At 42.4% G+C, this 11,565-nt stretch overlaps 2 protein-coding genes across 2 annotated transcripts; one reads left to right on the top strand and one right to left on the bottom strand.

Moving 5' to 3' along the window:
• The first annotated feature begins 321 nt into the window (after positions 1-321).
• Positions 322-5,951, top strand: SARC_10066 (hypothetical protein). Its single transcript, XM_014295903.1, has 9 exons — positions 322-508; positions 893-967; positions 1,565-1,670; positions 2,062-2,231; positions 2,880-2,942; positions 3,398-3,546; positions 3,781-3,872; positions 4,175-4,421; positions 4,865-5,951. The coding sequence occupies exons 1-9, from the start codon at positions 362-364 to the stop codon at positions 5,010-5,012; spliced, it is 1,197 nt and encodes a 398-aa protein (XP_014151378.1). The 5' UTR covers positions 322-361; the 3' UTR covers positions 5,013-5,951.
• Positions 5,928-11,050, bottom strand: SARC_10065 (hypothetical protein). Its single transcript, XM_014295902.1, has 10 exons — positions 10,903-11,050; positions 10,354-10,474; positions 9,576-9,691; positions 8,861-9,145; positions 8,448-8,726; positions 7,994-8,098; positions 7,488-7,643; positions 7,040-7,183; positions 6,600-6,830; positions 5,928-6,297 (listed from the first exon to the last, which is right to left on the bottom strand). Exons 1-10 carry the CDS (start codon positions 10,909-10,911, stop codon positions 6,070-6,072), a joined length of 1,674 nt encoding a protein of 557 aa, XP_014151377.1. The 5' UTR covers positions 10,912-11,050; the 3' UTR covers positions 5,928-6,069.
• Positions 11,051-11,565: the final 515 nt, after the last annotated feature.

Below are 11,565 nucleotides of genomic sequence, written 5' to 3'. Positions count from 1 at the left end.
TATGTATATAAATATATTTTTGTTATTATTTATATATATGTTCTTTCATGGAATTATGTTGGATATATGTAAATTGATATATGTATGACTTTGAGCATTGGTACACATGGATTTTCTAGGCGAATAGAGTTGATCGATTTTTTGTTTCAGTTGGGACGTTTTGGACTTCCTTTGTGTCTTTCCTGACTGTGTCTTGGCTGCTATCATGCAAAAATTCCAGCTTATTTCATTTAATCTAAAAAGAAAATAACTTTTAACGGCGTCTATACGGGTCCGCAACTGCCCAACGACTCGATGTGAATGTAACCTAAAATGTTACCACTGTACCCTTCTCTATAGACCCAAGGCAGCATTGTCTCAAATGACACTGCCTTCAGAGTTGCTGGAAAAAACCATGGTTGAAACTGGGAGTACCGGTTTTGGCGCACTGTTCCGTTCGCAGAGGGTCGATATGGAAAGTCTGCAGAAACATTTTCACTCCGTTCTGCTACAAGATTTTAGAAGACAGGTGTGTGTTTGTCAGTGTCTTCTAATAATGAATGTTTCAAGCAAAACTCCTTGTAATTATACGCCTGCAAACATCTATGTCAACATGGAAATTTTGTATGGTTTTTAATATTGTATTGAGCAATTAATGTGAACCTTATTTTGTGAAAAGCTATATGTTTTGCTGAGTAAATAACGATAGTAGAGCGATCATGCAAGGTGCCGGTCGTCCACTCCATAGTTGAGGAGTGGAAGTGCATTGATCTACTCGAGTGGCGCACTATTTCCAGTTTAGTATAAAGGCACCTCATTCCAATATTTTAAAATCTCCTCGACTCTGATTCAACCACTGCACTCTATTATTAAACGTTTTTGCGTTTTCGAACTCGAATCTGACAAACCACAGCTGACACTCGAGCAGAGGCCATCATACGAGAAGACCACTGTCTTTGGATTTTTGGATTTCTCACCCTTCATGACGGTATGTATCAGTATTTGCTATCCCGTGTGTGTGCGATATATCCTCGTGGGCGAGGTAGTTACCCTTATAAATGTGTATGCATGCGCTCTAATTCAATTTTTGTTATAGGCAATTTCGCGCTTTTAGAAAAAATGTTTGCGCTCCAAGCCTGTTGTCCATAAAATGTCTCGTTGCGAAAATGCACGTCCGTGCATTGATAAGTGTGTAGACTTCTTAAGCATTTACGCAGTTGCACGTATCACTATAACGACATGCATATCCCGCCAATCGTGAACTGTCTGCAACTCGCATGGTTTTAGCAATTTGTCTCTCTCGGGCACATTGCGGCTTGTTTATAAAATCGGGACTGTACAGAGCTTTACGAACATATTTGAGCGTCATTAGCGGGTTCCAGGACACTATCATCTACGACCACAATTGAATGTTATTAGAAGGTTCCAGGTTACCTCGTCGGCTCGAGAGTTTTTTTTGGGAATGAAATTCATAGTTGCTATAGGGAATTTTGATACCGCCTTTGTGAAGATCAGTGTGCGTGGCTTTCCCCCTGAAACTAAAATTGTTACGTGCTGACTCACTTATTTTTTTATTGTTCTGTAGTCTGCAATGGAGAGTGTCGTACAAGATAACTTCTCCATATGCTTCGAATGCATGCCCCGCGAGCCGTGGAATTGGAACCTGTATCTGTTCCCGATGTATCTACTAGGTGAGATCGATCAACAGGTGAACTAATTTCAAGATGATAATCTGCTTACCTTACCATATTGTCAAATACTGTAGAAGGTGATGGTTTTTAATTATGTGCCGAACATAGGGTACTTTCTCATATCCACCATGCTAAAATGTGTACTACTAACCACACTGTATATCTTCTACTCGTGCTGATATCTGATTTAGTTTGTTTGCAAAAAAGTGGCGCGTGACCATATATATATATATAGTATTGTATGTTCACTGCGAATGCTTGGTCAATCTCCTATCCGCACGCACATGTTTGCCCAAATAATCATTAATTCAGCAAGCACTCGGCTTCTTCTCACTTATTCGAATCGAGGGAAAGACGTATAACTAGCATGAACTTCCTTTGACTGCTATAGGTGTGACGGCCAGGTATCTCGTGCTGCTGCCTCTACGGCTTGGTATTGTCTTCTTGGGACTGCTCACTTACTTCGTGGGCTATGTGTTGACGTTGCTTATACCTCGAAAGTACAGCAACAGGAAGTTGCAGATACAGAGGAGATGTCTGCAATTGCTTGCCAACTGCTGGGTAGGGATTTTTGATTGGTTTGGAAAAGCACTGGTTTGTTTGCACCGATAATCTCTTGTCATACACTTGTTTGGATCTACCCTTCAGATTGCGGCTGCGCTGCTGTTGTATCCAAACCTGCTATAAAATTTTCCGCATGGTAGACTTCGCTGAAATGCAATTCTATAGTGCAGAACACAACCTCGTTCGTTTTGTATCCTCGAACGGTGCAACTCGTACCGGAACACGTGTCCTTTCCTCCGCTACTCCAGCTTTGTCGATTGTAGTGCCTTTCAGCGTACAGATACTTTTACCACATGTTTATTCTATATCGTGCCCTCCCAATCATCACATTCCGTGTGCAACAATTCGAAGCTCGCAGCTGCACCATATTCTAGCTTAGCATGTTCTGATTGTTTTCCCACCATTTTTGAAGCAAGGTGTGGCGCACATACTTCTCCCCCTGCTTCGACTCATGAATTCAAGCATGAGACTATGAGAACTTCCCTATGGTATTGATTTACGTGAATAATTGTAATTTCACGCTGCAGATAAATACAATTTCTCGGTATCACTCGTCAAACTCGGGCGTCGCATATTGCTGCACCTTTCAAATTGTTTAGGTACACCACACCGAGTCTTACATCTTGTTTTTCTTAACTTTCACAGGTGGCTTCGTGGGCGGGTGTCATCAAATACCACGGGTCCTGCCCGCCACCCGGGCCTAATCAGGTATACAGCATGTCATTATACTTATAGCTCGAAATCGAGAATGATAATTGTACAAGGTTACCCAACATGTGCTGGCTTATATATCTATTCAAGGTAAATATGATACAAGTGAAGATATGTCAAATATCCTTGGTGGTTTTAGATTTTTGGCATTTTTCTGACGCGTGGGATGTTCTGATTGTAAAATTTGTCTCGTGGCCCTAATCGCAGAAGACGCTTATAGCAGTGACCGCGATGATTATATGGAGATAATCACTCTTTGAGCATCCGCCAACCAATGTCGAGTACATGTTTCACAAATCAAAGTGTACAATTAAACCCACCAACTAAATTAAAGTTCCAACAGAGTGTGCTAGTTCCTTCCTATTTATCCCACACAGGTCTAAGATGATTCATATCGTGTATTTTTCGATACTGAAACTCTCATCACCTTCAACTCCGCATCGTCCGAACAGATTATAGTGGCCAATCACAGCACGGTGTTGGATATAATTCTGATGCTGAATGATCGGATAGTATCTCTTATCGGTCAGAAACACGGTGGAACTTTGGGCTTTTTCCAAGAACACGTGCTCAATTGCATGAACAATCTGTGGTTTGACAGGTGGGTCTATTACTCAATATATATTGCGCGTCATCGCAATTATCACAAGCTGATTGTGTAGAAGTCGCATTTGCACAGTTATTGTATGTTTGTCTGTATGTATGTATTTTTGTATGTGAGTATGTATTTATGTATTGTAGCTCATCAGAGATTCAAACCTCTTTCCAGGTGCCTCGCACACGTGCCGCATGTTTCCTCGCTCGTACATCCACTGACACTAAATTGAAAATGCAGGCTGGACACAAAAGATCGAACCTCTATGTCTGGGAGAATCAAAGAGCATATAATGGATCCAGCCTCGCCCCCGTTGATGTTGTTCCCAGAAGGTATGGCCGTTTGAGTTTGCGCATTGCTAGTCTAGCCAATGTTGGTGTAGTGACGTGCATCGAACAGGATGTACAGTTCAATTTGTACGTGAGTTGATACTACATTGCCGCTGGTATTGGATATCGCAGTGTGTTTGTAAACGAGTCATTTCGCTTCCATTTTGCCCTACCCGTTCGCACAAACACCACAAACGGTAATCCTTCTTGTCCAAATTTTTCGTTTTTCTAGACACGTATGCCGAATATAGTTGTACGTGTGCTGGCTGACTATAATCGCTTATCCGTCTATACTCGTCGGCCAGGTACCTGTGTGAACAATGAATATGCCGTGATGTTCAAGAGAGGTGCATTCGATCTCGATGCTACCATCATACCGGTAGCGATTAAGTACAATCGATTGTTCGGGGATGCCTTTTGGAACTCGAAGTTGCACTCCTTCCCGCGGTACTGCCTGCGTTTGTGGACAAGTTGGTGCGTGGTGGCTGATGTGTGGTATTTGGAAGCACAGACTATACGCCCGGGTGAAACCAGCATACAGTTCGCGGCCAGGTGAGTTGTTTTGCGGTGATGTATGCTTCGAAGGTCTATACGTTAATCACGATTTAGCTCATAGTAAACACATGGAGAGCGATACTTCTAAGTTCTCCCGTACCTGTGTGTAGGGTTTTCTCACGGAAGCATACAAACATATGTCGCTATCAAGCAGGATGTGAGTAGATTTGGTTCCAGGATACTACTATTGAATTAGGGCTATCCGAACTATTCGTAGCTGTGCATGTGTATATATTTTGCAGCCAGCTGATAACGCACACTCCACCACCAATGTCACGCGCCGTACGTATATCCGTGTGAGCTCTGTATCATTCTATGACACTCCCTGCCTTAATCTACGGTCCTTTCTATCTTGGTGAATTGTACAACACATGCATTTATTATTTTATAGTCTACCCTACGAAACCGCTACTTTTTGCAATCTACCGTTATCGTCCCAGAGTGAAAGAAATGATCTGCACGCAGGCTGGGCTGACATCCGTGCCCTGGGATGGGTATCTCAAGTATTTCCGCCCCTCTGAGAGAGAGAAGAGAGCGAGACAGGCTGTGTTCGCTGACCTCATCAAGCAGAGATTCGATCTCAGCTGAGATATCGGCAGAATATGTGTATGAAGCTGGAACTCCTGAGTAAAGGCATCGGTTTGCACGCAGGGGAGCTGTGCAAACTGGCTGCGTATGCAGTAAGGTTTTGCAGTCAGGTAACGAAGCGCGGAAAACAGTGTATGTGATCAAATATCGAAACCTTTACGGACGCGTCACCAAACGATCATTTGCCCACCATATGCTCCGTGCGTGATTTCCACGATACAATTTCTTCCATGGGGTTGGATATCGCGTACTCTATTCTATAATACCTATTTGTCGACAACGTACTATGTACGCATGTATTCAATCCATGTCGTCAATTAGCAGTATCACACGCCAACGTACCTACCGTGGCTCAGTTTTACAGCCGATACGAGTTGCACGTCTCGTAACCAACCCATGGGCGATCAGATTAGCCCTTTTTTTCTACGACTCTTTCGCTGAAGGCTCTGTTGCAGTATTTCTGACGTACACTGGCTGAGCAGAATATCTAGTGAGTCACAATAAAGCACAGCGGGAACTGAGAAGATCTAAACGTTTATATCTTCTCGCTGTACGCAGAAATTGGATGCGATCTTGTAAGTACGCATCTATCGAAATTGAGCTTTTATCTCCAGCTTTCGTAGACAAGCACTAAGCTCGCGACCGTCTGTCATGGTGGATCAAGTGTGTCTGGTGCAAACCTTTCAGACAAAAGCATGAAACGTTCATGTTTTCAAGAGGACGAGATATTCGCAGGCACGCTATTCTCATGTAGCAAGGCCTGCGCAATCAAACAAAGTTTTTCTTCTGGGACATATGCTCAAATATGAAAATCCTATTCATAGAGTATTCTGTTCATTTTTTAGATATATTGTGAACCTATATAAATACTGATATCTCAGTGGTCTGTGAGGCCCAGTGAGCCGTTGGTATGGCAAAAAAGCCACAGAGATCGACCACTCTCGTTCCTTCAATTTGTACTGATATAAAAACTTTATTACTTTTTTCCTCACCAGATTCATTCTTAAGGACGCGTCTTTATCGCGTAAACCCACAGCCATCTAACACTGAAATCTGCTTACTCGAGCATTTTCTCGATTTCTGGTTTGTAATGCTGGTTGATTTTGTTTCGCTGCAACTTCAAACTGGCAGTAACCAGTCCACCCTCAGGCAGCCAGGTTTCAGGCTCGACATAGACTTTTGCGGGAGTCTCAAACCTGGCGAGCTTGTTCTTCTTCGCCTCATCCTGTAACGATCTAAGGACTTCGGCGACCACTTTGAGGTCCTTGCAGGTTTCTTCAAAGCTCTGCAGAAGTGAAAGGAAGATATTAAACTAATGAGCTCAGGAAAATCCCCATGGTCGATGTCGATATAGCGCAGTGCTCAGAAAACAACGCCCATCAAGAAAACATGGAGTACGCGCTTCCCTAATAAAAACTACACACACAACATGATAAAAAGTCAAGTTGCTTCGTACACATTATTGAAAGTAAAGTGCAAAGGTGGCGTAAAAGTTGTTGAAAGTAAGGTGAAGACTCCAGTCCTTCATAAAGTTAAACTTGATATATACATAACACATTGACATAATTCGAAGCCTCAAGCACTTACACTTCCAGCACATCCGTTCTTCTGAGCCCATTCTGACACGGCGGGCGAGAGCACCGTGACAATGGCGATACAGTAGGAATGGAAGGGATCCGCATACACGCACATATTGTCGATATAATTGGCAGCCTTCAACATGCTCTCGACCTTTCCGAGCGACACATACTCCCCCTGCTGAAGTTTGACCAGATCTTTCTTGCGGTCGATGATTTGCAGAGTACCATCGGGGTGCATCTGTAGGAAAATGAGTGTTGAGAATTGTATTTGCATATGACTTCGTGTGCATGTGCTTTATGATCGGAGTAGTCCACCGTTGACGCTCAATATTGTATATCTATAGAGGCATGATCTCAAAGTAGAATGATATATACCCATGATATACAACAATTGGTATAACTAGCACTAGAGATTCACCAAAATGGCACAATGCGAACTACCCTTACCTGACCGATATCTCCGGTGTGGAACCAGATTTTGCCATTCTCATCTGGTTTGAACTCCTCTGCGGTCCTATCAGGCATGCGGTAGTATCCTTGTGAGATACTGCCACCACCAAGTACAATTTCACCTCTGGGCATCCCAATGTTCTGTAGCCGACAATCCATGTGATAGAATTTAGTCGTTGTGAGCGCAAGAATAAATACGAGCTGTCCGATGGGTCATTCAGCAAGAACCCACGGCTGGACAATACCACCTTGCGTCGGCACATCGGAACACAATTTCAATCTTCAATATGCCGCTACCGATACCGATACAGTACATGATTGAATTTGCACCGAACTACATGAATCAATATCACCTGCACAGACTAATAGTCAATGTACACAGCGTGCATCTGCAGAAAAACTCGTGCAACTCGGCGAATACGTGACCGTGGTTGCCTAAAATCACCTTGTTCTTGAGATCGGCGACTCGATAGTTGCCCTCCTCCCAGTCGACCATCTTCAAATTGATACTGCTGAAGGGGCCACCTACTTTACCGTACGAGTTCAGATCGGACGTGGAAGCTACGGTGCCTGCAGAGCAGGTCTCGGTGAGACCGTAACCCTAAAGAAGGGTGCATGATGAGAAAATATTTAGGAAGCCGCTTATTAGTATATAGTAGGATGCCGTGGACAACTGTATATGCGACGACACGGGGTTGGGTTGCATTCGATAATTCGTATAAATAAATATGAACATGTTGTGAGTTAGACGTGCATTGAATCTAACATTGACCACCCGTGAGTAGTATTGGCCAACACTTATGAAACTTCCCCTTCACTATTAAGAACTCCAAACATCTACATACAAATATACACCCAGCTTTGTGAGATTACACTCACTGCAAACAAGTATGACAGAGGTACTCGGACTTATATTAACGTCCTCGCATTCAATTGCGATTGTATTCTTACCTGGCAAACGGGTACACCGAAAACGACGTTCATAAAACGTTGAGAATCTGCGGCCAAGGGTGCACCTCCGGAGAAAATGGCCTTAATGTTTCCACCAAGTACAATCTATAGATAGAAGTGTGGAATTCATCGTACCCAGTGTTAAAACAAAAAGAGATATGAAATTAGAAAGAATTGAGTTTTCGCTTTTTAGAAGTCTTTCTAGCGTATTACTTGTCTGTGCGTGTTATTGACTTGTCTATTTTGTAGGCCACATAAGCATTCAAGCCAGTGCGAGAAATAAAAGCATCCAGGAATAAACTATTACGGGTGATAAATGTTCAGTGACTCCGAAGCTTCTATCCCGTTTACAGTTTGACAAATAAATAGCAAACCTGTCTTTCAGATAAGCACAATTGACTAAGTCACGGAATTGTAACTCCGTAAAAAGCCCAGAATCGACAAAGAGGCATACCTTGATCTTGTTGAATACGATAGCGTCCCAGATAGGGGTGTGCTTTCCATGTGAGTATGCCTCGTTTTTCGACTTGAAAGCACGATTGAACAGCTTCTGCACAATGGTAGACCCCGCCGCGACTTTACCGGTAACTGCCTGCCTGATACGATCCATGATAGTAGGTACGGCCGCCATGTAGGTAGGGCGCAACTCCGAAATGTCACCTTTGGTACCGAATTTGATCTTGGGGGAGGTGTCAGTGAGTGTGAGTGCACTGCCGTAGCCAATCATACATCCCTGTGTTGATAAATACATTTGCAAATGAGAACATACTTATCATTCATGGCAGAAGTGGATGGATTGTTGTTTGCACAGGTACGATGCCATTGATAAAACATTCGCAGTATTATATAAGAAGCGTGCTAGTATACCTGAGACAAAAGGAACATCTCCGCACACAAGGCGAAGATATGTGCGAGCGGCAAAAAGCCAATGAAACAGTCTTCTCCCGGAACTACAGAGGGAAGCCCGTGCTTGAAGCCAATCATGGTGGTCACAACGTTGTAGTGCGTCAGCATGACACCCTTAGGGAGACCAGTCGATCCTGATGTGTACATAATTACGGCAATATCATCCTTCGCCGGGGGCGTGAGCTCTTGATCGTTGTTCTCACCACCCATCTTGACGATGTCCTCGAAGGCGTACAGAGTGATTCCCTGTTGTACAAGATGATGGAGTTTACGGTACAAAGGGCTTTGGCTTGAGCAAGAATAAACGTCGTTGGGGTATAGTCGAGCGCTATACCTTGTATCTTGAGCCCTGACTACCCTCATGAAACGCATAGTTTATGCAATAAAGAGATTGAAAATAAATCCGAAACGCGGGTAAGTACCGTTCGTTGATTATGTAACAAGACAAGCAGCTTATGTGAAAGGAATTCAAGATATTCCACCATACGTGTACAGTACAGATATTTTTAAGTTCGATAGAACAAGACAAGAAATGGCAGCGGTGCACGACCAAACGCGAGCTACCAAACTACATGCACGAGGTCATTTAACATCAAATCGCGGTTGACAGTCCTGGGCTGGCACATCCGACACGCCCCGCGACATTTATAATACAATCAAGCAGCTCTAAATATACCTCGGGCAGCTCAATTCCGGCAGGCTTCTCACCAGAGTAGATTATACTCTTAAGACTGGGGCAGTCTTTTGCAACCTTGGCGATGGCAGGCAATAACTGACCTTCGGTGATGACAACTGATATGTGGGAATTGAAGAATCTGTCAGATAAAGACGATCGCTTCGAGAATAGAAACAATACAATATTCCAGTCGTTACGTTAAAGGTAACTGATAAAGAAATATTATATCTCAGTCATGAACGTTAAACGTAACTGATAAAGAAATATTATATCTCGTCATGAAGAGAAACTGATAGCATGGTGATGATATATCTGTTGCCAGCTAAATCCCCGATTTAGTGTCAAATTGTAGAATTTGAATAAAATTGAAAAATTAAAAGTGTATTCAGATTCGTTTGCTGCAGTCAAGTGAGATATAATTATCTATACCACACACACACATAATATCCCACGATCATCCAAACTTAATCAGGAGCAAACACACTCGCATATTTGTTTCTGAATCATTCTGTGGTTTTAATTGTCTATGAACATGAACCATTACGTGACTTTGTCGGTGACTTACAGTTGAATAATGACATAAAAATGGACCGAACAATGCTTTTTTACCCCAAATCATGCAAGCACGCGAGTGAACCAAAATGCCCACTTTAGGAATTTTCAAGGTATAGGGTGTGCATACATGGAAAGGTTTTTAATTAGATACCACATCCGGATAATCCAAATTTTGATAAAATTATATAGAGAAATCAAACAATACGATACAAGAGTCACATACCTGGCGTCTCGGTTTGATTAAATCCATAAGCTAGAGCTTCTTCGCCTAGAGTAGCATAGATGGTGGCAATCACGATGTTGCTTTGAAAGCATCCCTGCGCTGCGATATGCCAATCGGCCATCTGTATGCATACAAATACCAATGTCGTTTCCTCAGAAACATAAAAAGTATTCTCCCAGATTAACGATTTCAGTAAAGCGAATTCAACAGAAATAATATATTCAAATAAAATACTACCTATACACCAAAGCTGGGCTAGCGCCACGCAGAAATGCGACTATTCAGAATCGGCAGCGAGAGTGTGTGTGTACTAGACTCGGTCCCCCTGTTTCTCGGGTAGCGCCGATGCAATTATTTTATTGTTAAAACATACACACTTTTATTTTCTACTTAAAACACATACTCGAGTGGCAGATAAGCTCCAATATACATCAAGTATTAATATCCAAACAGGATCCGGACATTATTTAATGATATACACACCATGATTTCGCCATTTGAAGATTAAACACGTATCAACCTGTGCCATTCACATTCGGAAGTACTTACGGTGTTCATGAAGATGCAAACATTCGACTTGGGCTGGATGCCTATGCTTCGAAGTCCCTTCGCGAAACTGATGATGCGCGTATTCGTCTGTGCGTAAGTAATCCAGTTGTATTTGGCATACGTACACTTCGAAAGTACCTTGCCTGTGATAATTGGGCATATATTAGTATCATTAATTTACCGATTCATTCGAGTGAACTAACTCTCAAGAAGCAGTGTCAAAACATACAGCCACATATTCGTACATTACAAGACAGAATTCAATATGGCTTTTCCGCATGCATCTTTCCAATGAGCATAATTGGGGAATATATACATACACACACATATATATATATATATTAATACCACCGTAAAAACTGTGAAAGTACCTACTTTCCTACTTCAAGGGAGTAAGTATAGAAATAACATGGCAATCAAAGTTTGAAGAATGTGTCGGATAGGCAAGGGCGGCTCACTCGATCATACATTTTAGTCAATATGAAGGATGTGCAACTTTATTCAATTGCCAACTAAACTGTACAGGAAAGATGCAACGGCTTTATCGGCTCATATGAGCTATAACGATGTGCATAGTGAGGAGTTAAAAGTCATTAAGTAGCATTAAAATATATGCTAGATACTCGCAATCTATCAAGCGATGAAACGAATATCGTATATATA

The sequence above is a fragment of the Sphaeroforma arctica genome (genome assembly GCF_001186125.1).
Source record: "Sphaeroforma arctica JP610 unplaced genomic scaffold supercont1.1125, whole genome shotgun sequence".
Lineage (NCBI taxonomy): Eukaryota > Ichthyosporea > Ichthyophonida > Sphaeroforma > Sphaeroforma arctica.
This window is presented reverse-complemented; position numbering and strand designations above follow the sequence as displayed.

What these genes read in the sequence shown, in the direction of transcription:
- SARC_10065 (XM_014295902.1), bottom strand. An exon ending in CCGGAATTGAGCTGCCCGAG is followed by an intron (nt 9,146 to 9,575) that starts GTATATTTAGAG and finishes CTTGTACAACAG; the next exon opens with GGAATCACTCTGTACGCCTT. An exon ending in AGAACGGATGTGCTGGAAGT is followed by an intron (nt 6,298 to 6,599) that starts GTAAGTGCTTGA and finishes TCACTTCTGCAG; the next exon opens with AGCTTTGAAGAAACCTGCAA.
- SARC_10066 (XM_014295903.1), top strand. Translation starts at nt 362, where the DNA reads ATGACACTGCCTTCAGAGTTGCTGGAAAAAACCATGGTTGAAACTGGG. An exon ending in AATTGCTTGCCAACTGCTGG is followed by an intron (nt 2,232 to 2,879) that starts GTAGGGATTTTT and finishes TAACTTTCACAG; the next exon opens with GTGGCTTCGTGGGCGGGTGT. An exon ending in GTTGATGTTGTTCCCAGAAG is followed by an intron (nt 3,873 to 4,174) that starts GTATGGCCGTTT and finishes CTCGTCGGCCAG; the next exon opens with GTACCTGTGTGAACAATGAA.